We start from the raw sequence: 16,232 nt of genomic DNA, 5'->3' as shown, positions 1-16,232 counted from the left end.
ATCAAGAGGAAGAGAGATGCATGTCTCCACTTGAGAGGCGACGGCTGAGTACCTAAAACCCTAAGCGGGTGCCCTTAAGAGACCAAGAGAGGGGTATAAGGTACACTCATGCCAAAATTGTGACAACTAATGACTTGAAATTTGGCTGAGGGGTGACGTGCTAAGGATGTCCCTCTTGGCAACCCCATTAAAATACTATTTAACCAAAGTTAGGTGAAACAATTTCAGTTTGCACATGCTCAGCAGAGAATACTTTGATTTTAGCAGTTACATTTCTGAAGAATCCATCTTCACTGAGCATGCTCAAATCTCACTGCACCTACGTGTAACCGGACTCTCACCATGCCCACAGAGTGACTGAGCATGTTGCACCCCCTCGCATCACAGTGCTGACCAGACTGAACATGTCATCACCACACAGCAATTGAGCATGTTCTCTCCAGTCTAGGGGTACAGAGCTGAGAGAGCATCAGGGTGGGGAATTGAGAGCAGGGAGCCTGTCTTTCCTATGTTCTCAATGACACCTCTACTCTCTTGTAACACATCCAGGCAGTGCAGTATGAAGGAGGAAGCTGCCCAATTCAAATACACAGGAGACAGAAGCCAGACTGGGCAGGAAGGACGTATACTGGCACACAAAGTCTGGTGAGACTGAGACAACAGTTATGCAGTTGGACGTGAAGCGGCTGGAGCAGGAAGCTGAGGGGAGACTGACTTGCTGGGCAAGAAGACTAGGAGTCAGAGTGGGGAAGGGGTAGACAGACTGGACAAGGAGAATGCAATGAGGAGCAGGAGGACAGAGAGTGGGCAAGGAGCTCAAAAGGGAGTGAAATCAGAACTGGCTGGGCAGAGACCATGACTAGGTGTGGGGAGGGGATGAGAGAATGATGAAGTCAGAGATCTGGACAGCAAGCCTGGAGGGGGAATTAAGAACTTGCTGGGCAAGAAGACTGGAACGAGAAGCTTGAGTAGAGCCTGGGAAGATAAGGATACTAGGACTGGTGCAAGGAGCCGGGGAGGGGGAGAGGAAGGACTGGAACACCTTGGAAGGGATGAGGCAGAAGGGGGTCAAGTTTGGAGGAAATGGGCAGAAGTGGCTGTGACCACTAGAGAACACTCCCCTCCAGAGCCTGGAATGGCAGATTCCTGAGTCTCACTATTCCTCCTCTGTCAGCAAATATCTGTGAAAACCACTGGTTAAATGTGTGTTTGATGTCCCTCTAGTACTGATCCACATAGAGGATAACAACTTACTATTGCTATCAGTTACTCCACTAGTTCAAGTGGCAGAAGTCTGTGTAGTGTATCTAAAGGTTCCACCCATGTGGTGTTGTGATGCCACATGACAGCAAACTGAAAAAACAGAAGTTATTCTTAAAAAAAAAAAAAAAAAAAAAGAGAAAAAGTTACACACACAAAAACTAAGTTAAAAGACCACTAAGGTTGCATAATCAGGCACACAAAATTTAGGAACTTCCAAGATTAAGGTTGCCCAAACAAGCTTCATTCAGTCCCCTTGTGTGCATGCTTTACGATATAGTGTTAAACTATATGATCACATAGTATTTTTCTACAGGACTGCAGCCTCATTCAGTGCACTGGATAAACAGTGATTAATGAGCAGCTATTCAATATTCTGTTTTCTCCTCATTGTTCAATTTATTGTAGACTGTTCAAATCCTGTTATGAAGAAAAAATTATTTCCACATGGGCTTTTCTATGGTGCTCATCACTATAGTAAGCTGAGTGCTTCAAAGAAAAATTAACTGGTCTTCTCAAAACTTCTGAGATGAGGGGGTGATATTATCCCGCTTTTACAGATGGGGAACTGAGGCACAGAGATTATGGTCAAAAGCATCCACTAATTTTGGGGACCCAATTTGAAAATCCTAGGATCTGATTTTTCAGAATACTTTCAGAATATGTTCAAAGGACAACTCCCATTGATTTCAATTAGGAGTGTTCAGCACTTCTGCCAATCAGACTTCAAGATATCAAGCTAGGCACTCAGAAAATGAGACACACACAATTAGCAAGCACCTCAAAGGTTTGGTTTAAGTGACTTGTTTAGCATCACACAGGAACTCTGTGGCAGAGGCAGGGCCAAAATCCAGCTCTCCAGGACAACAATGAAGACCATAAGACCCTCCTTTCTCTTTCTGAAATCCTCTGCCTCATTCACTAGACACCTTCCAACAAATGCGGACGGTGCCTTTAAACACAATCTTTTTTTATTATACAATTCATCCCCAGAGCAGGGCACTGAATGAGGCAGAGGTCCTATGGAAAAATAGCATGCAACCAAAGGAGTAAAGACTATCATTATTCGTACGCACAAGGGAACAGTAGTGTTTTGTAATAATATATATGTGTGTGATATCACCCACACACACCCTTGAAATTTGTCAAAAGGACTAAGCAATCGGTGTATCTCTGCTCCACGGTAATTCTCTATTTCACGGACAAGAGCTAGATTCACATTTGTAACTACACAGGACCGGGAAAGAGGTGCTGCAAACAGTATCCTCCTCAGAACAACGTCACAATGACAGATATTATCTGTTTATCCATGTCACAGTTTGGTTTTGGCAAAGGTGCCCTGAAATAAAGTATTGAAGCACCAAACAGAAACTGAATTGTACAGTCAGTGTTGACACTACAATGCAGTAATAAGGGGACAATATTGTCAGAGATGCTATACTTAAGATGAAATTTTAAGCAGAACTCCCTTTGATTTAATGGATATTATCAAGTATAGCAGAAGTTTGTGACTTTAACAGAAGTTTTACATAACCCAATATGAATATAAAGATCTTCAGTTGATGTAAATTCTCTTAGCTCCATTGAAATCAATGCTGAGTATCTGACAGAGCACTTATTTTTTTCGTATAAAAATAATTTTTATTTCAAATATTCCTAAACAACATTAGAAATGCAAAACAGTTGCATCCTGTTATATCAGGAGAACAAGAAAGCTGAAGTAACTACAAAGTGAAAATGACCACTCTTATTTCACTATATGATCTGAGAAGTACAAGAGAAAAATCACAGGTGGTAATCAAGTAAAATTAGATTTAAAATTTCTGTCAATTTTAATAAGGTAAATGAGTTGTTAGTGAAAAGTTAACTATTTCTCTTGAAAGCGTCCCTTTAGAGATCCCATGGGTCTGTCTGAAAATAGAAGAAACTATATTCCTCAGCTAATACAATCCCAACTTTCCTCACACAGTCACTTCATAACAGTTTTTAAGTTCATTGCTATGGAAAGCGTTTTAAGAAAGTTGGAGTCTGAAAAGGTCTATATCTATAACAAAGCCAGATTCCTACTATACCTTAGATTATAATTTTCTCCTGTGTGTTTATTTTAAAAGCTTTCATTATTGAATGTAGTTAAAATGAAGTTTGTTTGTTTTTAAATCCAGCACTTACCTATTAGATTTTTTGGAGATACCAATAATTTTCAAGAAGAAACCTAATCATTTACTTTAGAAGAGCCCTTCTGTTTTCAATGGTTTCTGACTTAATTGTGAAAACACTTTGTGAATTAACATGAAAGCAACTCCCCCACACTCTGTTCCACAATTGTGAGGGTCAAAAGATCTTAACTTCAGCAGAAGAACAAGATATGTCTATTACACAGTGTTAATATAGGGAACCATGAGAAATCTGAACCAAAAGTATCCCAGAGGAAGATACAAACATCCCAAACCCCAAGAACACACAGTTTAACTTCCATGAAACGGAATACTGAGGAACAAATACTGGGATACTTTTTTGTTGTTTTTACAATGTTTTAACATACAGAACATTTATATTCACAAATGAAAAGCAATTTATGCCAAGAATCTACTGTATATTTAGCCAAATATCTCCACTTAAGAAGGAAACAGCAAGAACAATATTGCATATCTGTACATCAAAATGCATTTTATTGCACTACATTCCAAGATGTTGAATAAGAGTGTACATTTAAAAGAGGGAAAATATATATATTTTTACCTATACTTTTGCTCACAGATAGTCTTGGAGGCGAGTTTGCGTCCTCAGATTCTTCGGATGAGTGAGCCAAAAAGTCATGAAGCTTCTGCACCAACGTATTCAACTTGCTTTCACTGATAAAACACAGAAGTGTCACTTGAAATTAGTCTCACTATCTCATGCTACTTTATTAATTAATATATAGTTCAAGCTTGAAATGAATGCTGCTTGTTCTTAAGTACTACATATCCACAGAAGAACTGAAGACCTTCCAAAGCAAGGCTTTGTTTTTTACCAAGGCATCTATCTCAAAACGGGATACCAAAATAAGCAAAAATAACCCACTTGTAATTTTGAAAAAAAATTATAAGTGCAGATTTGGCACTGAAATATAAGCATTTAGGACTACATTAGTATAAAGTTAACAATAAAGCATGTCACATTTTTAAAAGCTGTATTTCATGTCATTAAAAAAATGATTTACAAAAGCCAAGAAAAGTGCATTGCTATTCAAAGAAATTAAAAGAAAAGAACATAGCTAAAACATTGTGCTTAACTAAGAGATTCTTTAAATAACAGCTAAAAATTTGAATCACTTATATTGGTCTGTCTGTGGATACATAACCCAAACAGCAATTGCTAGCAGTTTCTCTACACAGCCTAAAGAAAAAAAAAATTGTAAAGATGCATGGAATCAGACATTATTTTAACTAATCCATACAAAGCTTACATCAAACCAGCCATCCCAATTTATTTACTGAGTGTCTCAGAAGATAACCAGCAACATGTGTATCTTGTCAAAAGACAATTGTGTAGGATCACGATTGCCTGATATCTTTACTTGAATTAGTTTACTGATACGATTGCCAACAGAATTTTAAATTAGCCAGTTTTATAGAACAAGAACCATTGGTCATTTCTCTCCCATGTACACAAGTTTTCTTATGAACAAGACAAGGCTCTAATTCACCAGTTACCTTATTAGCACTGTCTATTTAAAAAGGTTTCTTGTCTCAGGCCCTCCACGTATTTTTCTCCCACCTCCTAAAGCAGTGGTCACCAACCAGTCAATCGCAATCGACTGGTCGATCCTGGAGCCTCTGCCAGTGAATCGCTGGCTGCTAAAAGTCTGGCGGCGCAGCAGGGCTCAGCAGGCTGCCTGCCTGCCCTGGCCCCACGCCACTCCCGGAAGCGGCCGGCACAGGTCTCCCCATGCTGCCCACGCCCGCTGCCCCCGCAGCTCCCATTGACCGCAGTTCCCAGCCAATAGAAGCTGCGGAGTTGGCACTGGAGGACGGGGGCAGCGGCAGCACGCAGAACCACCTGCGGGCCCCCAGGCCGCAGAGACATGCCAGCTGCTTCCAGGAGCGGCGTGGGGCCAGGGCAGGCAGGCAGCCTGTCTTAGCCCTGCTGCACCACCGACCAGAAGCTGCCTGTGGTAAGCGCCTCCCAGCCGCAGCCTGCACCTCGCACCCCCTCCTGCACCCCAACCCCCTGCCCCAGCCCTGAGCCCGCACCCCAACTCCCTCCCAGAGCCCACACCCCTCACCCCCTACTGCACCCCAACACTCTGCCCCCACTCAGAGCCCCCTCCTGCACCCAAACTCCCTCCCAGACCCCACACCTCTCACCCCCTCCTCCACCTCAAAACTCTGCCCCAGCCAGAGCCCCCTCCTGAACCCACTCTCTCCTAGACCCAGACCCCAACCTCCTGCCCCAGCCCTGAGCCTGCACCCCACATCCAAACTCCCTCCCAGAGCTTGCACCCCTCATCCTTTCCTGCACCCCAAGCCCCTATTTTAGCCCAGAGCCCCCTCCTGCACCCAAACTCCCTTCCAGAGCCCATACCCCTCACCTGCACCCGGCTCAGCCCCAAACCCTCTCTCACACTCCAAACCCCTCAGCTCCAGCCCAGAGCCTGCACCCCCTCCCACACCCAAACCTCCTGCCCCAGCCCGGTGAAGGTGAGTGAGGGTGGGGGGAGAGCGAGCGACGGAGAGTGAGGATGGGGCCGGGTAGATCCTGGGTTGATCTTAAATTCAAAAAGTGATCTTGTGCGTAAAAAGGTTGGAGACCACTGTCCAAAAGCTTTCCTGTGCTCATATGCCTTTTTCCAGCTGTTTGTACAGTTACTGAAAAATCATACCTAATCAGCTAGACTAACCCCTGTGTAAGATAACCCCTTAACACTGCCATTAAAGGGACACATCCAAATTGTGCTTTTTAAAACTATTTTCAGGACATCCAATTTTCTGACTGTGTACACTTTAAATGGTAATTTTTTAAAATTTCTTAATAAAAAATCAGAAATAGAATAGAACCATTAAGTCCTACAGTCTATTCCTTTGCCATGTAGCATTGTTCCCTACAGTATATTTGCTAATGACCTGCATTCACAGTGGTGTTGTAAGTCTTAATTTTATAAGGGTAGCATAGAATAGGATAACACTTTTTTTAATGTCAATAAAAATGTTTTAAAACCTTAGCGTAGACAGAGAAAGTTAAAATACACTAGGGTTTTAAAACATGTTAGTTAAAGTGCCTTACAAACATTTAGGGTATATCTAGACTAAGATAAATTAGTAAAAAAAAATTCCTAATCTACATATACTCCAAAAATTTTGAGATCCTTAGATGGAAGTGCTTTAAAAATACAAACTATTAATTTGTGACTTTCCAAAATGTATTATTTAGAATTACTTTCCTCACGCATCTTCAAAATACAGGTATGGATGACCTCAAAATTAATTAATTACTCTAACTATAAATTTCTATATACCCTTCCTTTTTACTAAACTACTTCCACATTCCTCTTTGAAACCCCTCTCTTTTTAAGTTATCCACACATATAACATATTGAATTTTGAATGGTTCCTGACAATCAGTGGTGTAGAAACCGCTGTTAAATTAAAAATCTTTCAAGAACATCTCTGAGAGCAATTTTTGTTTTCTTCATTAGCTTACTTTATCAGAACACTAGCTCACATGTCTGCAGATTCTTTAGTCAGTTGTAGCTTTTTTAATATTTAAAGTACACAAGATTTTCACTACCTTTTTTAGGCAACTATAAAATGTTAAATCATTATCACTTTCCACTTTAAAAGGTAAAATGGCATCTTGCAGCATAATGAGTACTCAGTGGCCACAATTTAAGTAGCTTTTTACTGATTCTAAAATCTATGCAGATTTTTTTTTTTAAATTGCAGACAGAGGTTGGGTAAATTGTCATAAACAGGAGTACTAATTCACTTTACTCTCCCATCCTCTATAACTTCCATTTCACATAATAGAGAGACAAGGTGGATGAGGTAGTATCTCTGACCTGAAAAAGAGCACCGTGTAGCTCAAAATCTTGTCTCTTTCACCAACAAAAGTTGGTCTAATAAAAGATATTACCTCACCCATCTCGCCTCTTTCATATCCTGGAACCAACATGGCTACAACACTGCAATTTCACACAATTAAAATTCTGGGGAGCTGGATGGCTAAAGTGATTGGTAACAAGAGTGATTTTCTTCACCTCAAAATCACTGCTGCGTATAGCCTATGTCAATAGTGACCAATGTCTGTTCAGTATTAAGTACTTACAACATTTAAATATGTTTACTTCCAAAAATGTCAGTTAAGTGGTAAAGTCAGTTACAATGTGATGGATTTTGCATCTGTGAATTCATATTTCATCTACAGTTGGGATTCTGATAAGATGGAATGACTAAAAGAAATATAACTATTTCTTTAAGGGACTGAAAATTAACTGATTTCAAAGTTAACATCTTTCGTTAAGACAAGCACACAGGCGATAGAGGAGATGCAAACGAGGGCTGAAAAATCTATTATGGCAGGAACGCACCTTCCAATAAATATATGAAAAAGAAAGGCAAAGTAAATAAAATAAAACCCCTCAAATCAGTTTAAACAAGACCAGTGGACATTAGAATGCATGACTTTAAAATATACAATTGTTATTTCATAAAAGCAATGATGACCCCATCAGAGAGAACATTTATGTAAATAACTCTGAAGTGTGCCTGGTATGATAAGCTAGCCATAGCCAGAGTGAAAGGGGAGAGAGTGGAAGAGTGGGAGAGAGGAAAAGTGAAAGAGTCTCCAAAATGTTCCCTGATCTAATAGCAGACAAAAATTGAAAGTGTTCTTATTTCATTGTAAGTAAAACTATAGTGAGGCTACCTAGTTAAGGTTTTCAGTTTCAAACTGGACTTTATGCATACAGTTAAATGTTTTTAAAATGTTGTTTTCTCTCTAGTCTCTATGAATCTTGTTTGATGAGACCATTACTTTCAGACAGTCGTTTCATAGGGTTACCATATTTGAACATTGAAAAAGGAGGATACTCCACGGGGCCCCGGCCCCGCCCCTGCCCCTGCCCCCAGCCCCACCCCTTTCCCCGCCCCCGCCCAACTCCGCCCCTTCCCTGCCCCCATTCCAACCCCTTCCCCAAAGTCTCCGCCCCCTCCCCTGAGCGCCCCACATTCCCTCTCCTCCCTCCCAGCCACACGAAACAGCTGCACCAATTCTAGAGTCAGGCACTCCACTAGTGTAGACTCCCGGACGGGGGTTTGATTGCCGAAAAGCCGGACATGTCCGGGAAAAACCGGACGTATGGTAACCCTACCATTACACTATCTTCTGCCTGATGTTTACCTACAAGCTCATTGAACAAGCTGGTTATTTCAAACACTTCAGCTTGTTTTTATCAGATCCTTTTCTTGAGTTGTATCAATCTGATTACTGATCTCTCCCATCTGCTGAAGTTGCTCCCACAAAGGTCACCCAAGCAATAAAAGGAGACCGCCTTCTCCTCATTGTTCCACCACAACAAATATGCTTGTAGGGAACATTCCCTCTTGATACCCCTAAGGTGAACTCCAGGGAATCTGGGGCAAATCATGCTAAGCGCTGGGTCTTCACCTTTTCACCCACTAGAAAAATTTAAGTCCAAGGCAGACCACTTTCAGGGAAAAGTGTAAGACACATCTCTTTTTCTAGGTTTTCCAATAATTACATCCCGTTTGCATTGCAACCAGGACCTTCCTTTTTCTTCTGTTTAAGCAAGTTAGGAAGAAAACTTATCTCTTCTAGGTTTTTCTCTTTTAAAAAGTCCACGTGGTCTTCCAGGCACAAGCCCAAGACACTACTCGCTTTATACTATTTGAAGGCTGCCTTTTTCCCCCCAGTTTTACCTTCTCTTTCTGTTTCCATCATTCAAATCCAGATCTGATGGCTCCAGCCTTTGTGGACTGCTTTGGTAAGCCCCCCCTGCCTCCGGACCCCGAGCCGCCGGCCAGGCACTTCCCTTCCCGGGCTCCAGCTGAGCTGCTCCGCTCCTCCCCTCTCAGACTTTAAGAGCCGAGCTGCCCGAGCCAGCGCTACCGGCTTCGGGCAGCCCCCCCTGCCTCCGGACCCCGAGCCGCCGGAGCAGAGCAGCTGGAGCCGGGTAGGAGAAGTGCCTGGCCGGCGGCTCGGGGTCCGGAGGCAGGGGGGACTGCCCGAAGCCGGTAGCGCTGGCTTGGGCAGCTCGGCTCTTAAAGTCTGAGAGGGGAGGAGCGGAGCAGCTCAGCTGGAGCCTGGGAAGGGAAGTGCCTGGCCGGCAGCTCGGGGTCCGGAGGCAGGGGGGGCTGCCCGAAGCCGGTAGCGCTGGCTCGGGCAGCTCGGCTCTGAAAGTCAGAGGGGAGGAGCGGAGTAGAGCAGCCGCGGGAGAGGAAGTGCCCGGCCGGCATTTTCCCGGACATGTTTGGCTTTTCGGCAATTCCCCCCGGACGGGGGTTTGATTGCCGAAAAGCCGGACATGTCCGGGAAAAACCGGACGTATGGTAACCCTACGTTTCAGAACTGTCACACAGATAACCCTGAAGGGACACTACACCCAGAAGAAAAGATGTCTAGAGCCTTACCCCAATTCAGAGGTCTCCATCAAAAGGGCAGAGACTACAGAGTACTCTCCCATAAAATGTGTCAAGGCTGTGGTCTGACAGTTATATACATGAAAAATGACTCAAGAACATGGAACAGACAAATTGAAAAGGGCTGAAGTAGACAATGTATACAATTAAATATTTTACTCATTTACAGATAACCAGTCATAGCAGAAGTGAACAAATCTGCCTTGCACTAAGTACTTAACACATCATACAGTATACAAATACTAGTCCAAAATACATTGTAAAAAAATCAAACCGTCCTATAACATAAAAAGTATGTTTTTACTACTATATCTATATAAAACAATTTAAGTTATGTCCTTTGTGGTAGTTAATTTAAATGTTCAAAACTCATTAACAGTTTTCAACTGGGGCAGCAGTTGTGGTAGCTCAAAATATTGGGCTAAAACTGAACATTTTTGTAAATGATTTCAAATGTATATGCTAATTAAGCAATTTCAAGTCAGTCTTTGCTTACATCTGTGACTCAATTACCAGAACAATTTAAATTAAATTTAGTTTGGTAGCAACCTGAAAATTCAAACCATGAATGTCCTCAAAAAAAGCAGACTATCAAAGTACTGATTTTTTTTAAAAGACGGCGCAGGCATCATGTCCCATATTACTGTATTATATCCTGAGGTGCTATTCTTAGATTTCATTAACTTATTACTTGATTAATATCTTATTTCGGTAAGAACTGACTTTATAATCACCGGGGTCTAATCAAAGGATACCCAGCAAACTTTAGGCCATTTGGGGACATGAATGAAATGCCCTCAAAGTATAATGAGTAAGGAAAGCAAACATCACGAAAGCCTCTCTAGAGACACTAACTGTTCATAAAAGGGAAATGGAGAACAGGTGAACAAAAGTTCACTAAGAGAATCTGTACTCTATTCGAGGAAGATTAAACAATTTAGTTTTATTCAGACGGTATCCAAACTACCTGACAATAGCATGGGTTTTCCTGAAGGTTGCACTGTTGCACTAAAAGGGTAAACATTTTTCTTTTCAAATAACCAAGTTGAGAAGTTGATAACTAGGAAGACTACTTAGGACAAGCTTGAGAATAGAAAAAAATAGGTACTGGAGAACAAGTGAAGGAATGTTAAGCATACAGTTTTGATAGATAAAAATACCATATGGCAGTGTTTCTCAACCTGGGGGTTGTGATCCTCACAAGGGTTGCTGGAGAGATTTGGGGGGGGGGGGGGTCACAAGCACAGCTGGTGTTAGGGGATAGGAATCAGGGCAATTGCCTGGGGCCCTACGCCACAGGAGACCCTGCAAAGCTAGTTTACATGTTTCAGCCCCATGCTTGGCTGAAACCCTGAGTCGTGAGAAGTTGAAGCTGAAGTCCTGAGCTTAATCTGTGTGGAGGGGAGGAGGAGACAATTATTTTTTTTTTTAAATGTCCAAAGGAGGTTGCCAGCACAAAAAGGTTAAGAAACACTGCTATATGGTAATGCTAGATTCCCCCCAAAAAAGCATAATCAAAGCAAAAGTTTAGCATAAAAAACCAAACAGAAACAGACAGGCAATAGTCATTTTCATGTAAAACAGTTTTAGATATACAGAAGCAAGGATTACATCCAATGACAGATAAATACTTCACTGCTTTAATACAAAAATTGCTTTTATTATTTTCTGTTTTTTCCTCTGAACTGTTTCCAACAAACTCTCTATGATGCTGCATCATTACCTCATTTTGAATGAAGGCCTCCCTAGGACGTTGCCAAATATCTTTGTCATGGACTAGCGACAGCCAAATAGGTCCGGCAAAGGGTCCCAGGTTAGTGTTTCCTCACATTAAAGTCTAAAGGTTGGTCTGTATTTCATTTATGCCTGAAACAAGGACACACCAGTTCTTAAGATATCAGTTGTCTTGGTTTGCTCTATTTTCTCTCCAGAGTTTACTGCACAATTTTCATTCCTGCTCAGTTTTCTTGGTAACCCTATGTTTCTGTTAAATGTGCAACTGCTGATAGTAAACAAGCAATAAAAACTGTTTAGGCAGAGGCACCTTTGGTCTACATAATATTTATTTCACAGTCTTATCCAGGCTCAAGTCTCTTCACTTCACCTTGATCTTGGATAATATACACTGACCACCACAATTCCTCCCTTCCCCGCCCCCCTCCATGCCCCAATCTATTTTAGTCTTTAATACAGTACACATTTGCACAGAGCTTAATTTCATCCTAAAACCACACATACTCCTGCCTCTGAAGAGTTTCATTTTTCAATCAATGCTTCAAAAATTAGCATTTCAGCAAAAAACAAAAAAAATAATGATAACAAAGGCAACTCAGATACTATTTTGAAGACTTCTTCCTATTCAGATTTTCTGAAGATGTTCCCCAAACAAGATTAAGTTTATCCTATCACATTCTTTGTGAAGACTGTTACTGTTAAATTCATTTAGATATATGTCTGAACTGATCTTGCTCTCCTGTCCTCATCCGGTGCTCCAGCACTGCCTGTTTCCACAAAGGTGGCAACCAATTCATATATTTATTTGTGGACTATGACCCCTTTCTCTCAGGCGCATTCCTGAGTTTTAGTTATCATTTCACTAATACATATATGAATAAGGTTTGTTTTCGGAGTAAAAAAATCCACATTTGAGGACTTGTAATTCTTCTCAATATTCAGCCCGTTAAAAGGAAAGGGGGAAGCTAAATGGACATAGAAACTGAAATTCTGGATGTAGAAAGTTATGTTCTTATACTTAGTGTGCTTTTATCCATCTGAATTGCCTTGGTGATGTTGTGCAGTTCTTTCATACATACCCTCAGCTACAACCATTCTTCCTGACTTCTACTTTCTCTTCACCTCTTTCAAGTAGAGAAGCACCTCTTTCTTGTTAAATTGGGTGCAGGCTGAACTATCTATATACACTCACAATTCTATCTGATGAATGAACCTGCTTTGCGGATGAATGATATTTCAGACAAAATGGAATTGGGGCGATACAATTCTACTTCACTTTCAATAGACAGGCAGTTGTGATAAAAAAAATCGCCACTGAAAAGAAACCTGACTTACGGAAATAAGGGATGAAGGTGAGATTAAAACTTCCATGGCTTCTGCAACTAAAGATGGCTGGCGATTCCTTCAGAAGACAGACAATTCTCTAGCAGAAACTCCATAGACAAGTTAGTTGTGGGTTTTGGCCCAAGAGTGGTCCGTCAGTTTTTTTGCAATGACCCAGTCAGCATCAACACCACCAAAGGTAAAGACAATAGCGGTAAACTTCTTTCCACAACTATGAGACAGTAGAAAAACAGTCTAATAATTAAGTCATAAGTTCCCTTCAAAGGTGATTTATGAGTACTTGATAGTCTGATAGCCTCCTAAATTCCCTCAAAGAAGATAAAAATGACTGTGATGGGATCCCCGGGGTGCAGCCTGGGACTGAGAGACTGCTGTGCCCCCTGAACTCTCTTCAACCTGGGCGGTCTCTCATAATGCCTTGCTAGTGACCAACAGCAAACCCCTCCAGGTGCTGTGATCACTCAGCACAACCACATGTGGAGCCCCACAGCCAGCTAGATTGCATGAATGATCCCAGAGCCTCTTATGAATCATACAGAGAAAAGCACCAGAGCCAAATCCCCCCAGCTCCCAGCACTGTACCTCAGGAATATACCATCTTGCACTGCTCAAAATGAGCAGTGCAAATTTATTAATTGGTTCACCACTTCATCAATGGAAAGTGGATCTACACCAGCCTTTGCAAAACCTGAGCAGATTTGCCACACACTTCATACAAACTCACTGGTAAAGATAAACGGTAAAACAAATGTATTGACTACAAGTGACAGATTTTAAGTGATATTAAGTGATAGGCAAAAAGTCAGAGTTAATTACCAAAAGAAAAGAAAATGTAAGCATGCAGTTTAAACTCTCAACCCTATTAGGCTGGGCAACATCTAGATTAAGCAGTTTTTCTCACCCCACAGTTCATAGTACACATTTCACCCTTGAAATCTGTGCCAGTCCCCTCAGTTGGAGTCTTCAGTCTTGTGAGTGTCCTTGTTGCTTACAGTGTAGGTGGGTGAAGGAGAAAGGCCAAGCATGAGCCCCCTGTGTTTGGTTTTATACTCTCAGTCCACGTGCTTGGAAAACACAAGTCCAGGCATGTCTGGGTGGGCACTGCTGAGTCTCCAGGCAAGGTTGAGCAATTCCCCCGGTGTAGCCTCATGCAGGTGAGTCATTGCATTGTAGCTCCCTTGCTGGACAATGGCTGGTGATGGGTTGTTTGACACCCCACCCGGGTGTTGGCTACTTTCCTTTCTGTTGCCTCTGGGGAGATTCCCCAACTTATAGCATGTTTTAGTGACAACCATACAACACAATTCTCATAACTTCATATGCATTAATGATATACATATACAGATAGAGAAATGACTTTCAGCAGATCATAACCTTTCCCCCTATACTCACAGGGCCTGCTTTATATGCAAGATCACAATCATATATAAATGAGGAATACGGGAGTTACAGAGCGCTCCCCCAAGGTACAGAATGTCACGACTCCAGGTTTTCTTTGCACTTCAGAAGAACAAATTTTCTAAAGAATGTTTCTACCCTGTTTGTGCAGGCAGAATCATTCATATTCTGCCCTGAAATAAGTGTTCAGTGGGTTCAGGTGATCAAAGATGTCAATGAGGTAGGCTAAATATGCCACCCATATGAATTATTTAGAGTGTCAGCAAGGGGAGTGTAGGAGGTCAGGTTCGTCCCTCCCTGTCCATCTGGGAGGGAGGCCACGTCCCCTTGCTGTAGGCGTCAAGTTCAGGGGGAATTAGCACTGGCAGCTTGAGCTTCTGGCAGGACAGAACACCAAACAGTTAAGTAGCCGTGCCTTGCAGTCAGGGCAAAGCAGCAAAGGAGTCTAGGGACCCTGCCCCTAGGCACGGAGGAGCACCAAACAGTTAGGTGTTCAGCTCTCTGTCTGGACAGACAGCAAACAGTCTGATGTCCTAGCTCTGGCAGACAGCAGACCAATGTGGGCATCTTGGCCTGAGATGGGGAGGCTGCACCCCAGGGGTGGAGTGGTAGGGGGACCTGAGCCCACCCAACTCGATCGGATCCCAGCCCAGGGCTGGGCAGAGTGTTCTGTCACTGGTCAGCGGGGATCTGCCCAAAACATGCTGACCTAGTTTCAGGTCACAATACAACCGGATTATCATCTGGTTCCCCTGGGCTACTTCCTACACTCCCATTGTGCGGTACTTGGGTCTCAGGGTCATCATCGGTCTTCCCGGGGTAGACAGCTAATAGCAGCCCCAACAGCTCCTCGGCATCCCCGGCACCTGGGGCTTTGGTGCTGTAGTGGTGTCCATCAGGCTCAAGCTCTAGCAGCAGGTGGAAGATGTCCTTCTCCTCTGGCAGCTCTGGCCCAACTGAGCTTGAGGGCCCACCCATTATACTTCTGGTTCCTGTCTCGCCCTTTTATTTCCAGCGGGGTGGGTGTGGATGCCCTGGCTCCACCCACCAGGGGCTAAGTGAGGGAGTTTCCCTGTCCATCTGGGAGGGAGGCCATGCTCCCTCACTACAGGGAGATCCAGGGAGATCGTTGATTATTATGGGAAATCTCCACTTTTGCTTGTAATTAAAAGAATCAAGTTAACACTTCACTTGTCACTACATCTCTTTCCCATCTGTGAGACAGAAGGAAAATCGTCTCACAACTCTTCAGTCGGAAAGGATTGTTGGTAGTTACAGAGCAATGCAAAAGTTCTGAATTCATCTATGACCTGACACAGACATTCAGGCATTTTCTTATCAACAGTTTAGCAGTTTATGAAACAGTGAGGCAGGGATGTATTTGGTGTGATGTTCTTCATCAGTGGACTAGTACACTACCCTTATCTGTCACCACTTTGGCACTATGCATCCAGATAATCATACACAGCTCTTACGAAATGTGGAAGTCTAAACACATTTTGAAATGTCTTGAATGGCATTCTACTGTTGTGCTTTACAGAAAATCAAGTCTCCAACAGAACCATCAGAAACCTACCTTACAAAAATTAGCTGTGTAGCACCAGAGATAGCAAACCACCCCTCAGATCAGGCAGTATCTTAGGGCTTGTCTACACCACGCAGCTTTTAGCGCCAGGCTGTGTCGACACAGCCTTGTCACTAAAAGGCAGCGTGTGTAAACGCTCTTTGTCAGTACTTTGTCAGCACTTTTGCCCACAAAATACTTCCAGCCCAGGAGTGGCGTTAGCTTTGTCAGCAGGAGACAAAGCCGCGTTCACACTGCCACTTGCGTTAGCAAAACTTTTGTCTTTCATGGGG

General features: G+C 42.7%; 1 protein-coding gene across 1 annotated transcript in view; it reads right to left on the bottom strand.

The window, feature by feature from the left end:
* Positions 1–13,043, bottom strand: part of ATRX (ATRX chromatin remodeler) — a 129,941-nt gene extending 116,898 nt beyond the window's left edge. The window contains exons 1-3 of the mRNA XM_065410527.1: positions 12,969–13,043; positions 11,623–11,765; positions 4,000–4,112 (exon numbers count right to left, since the gene is read on the bottom strand). Coding sequence (XP_065266599.1) covers positions 4,000–4,112; positions 11,623–11,672 — 163 coding nt within the window. The 5' untranslated portion in view covers positions 11,673–11,765; positions 12,969–13,043. The remainder of the gene's footprint in view (positions 1–3,999; positions 4,113–11,622; positions 11,766–12,968) is intronic.
* Positions 13,044–16,232: the final 3,189 nt, after the last annotated feature.

This window comes from Emys orbicularis, chromosome 9 (genome assembly GCF_028017835.1).
Source record: "Emys orbicularis isolate rEmyOrb1 chromosome 9, rEmyOrb1.hap1, whole genome shotgun sequence".
Taxonomy (NCBI): Eukaryota; Metazoa; Chordata; order Testudines; family Emydidae; genus Emys; species Emys orbicularis.
This window is presented reverse-complemented; position numbering and strand designations above follow the sequence as displayed.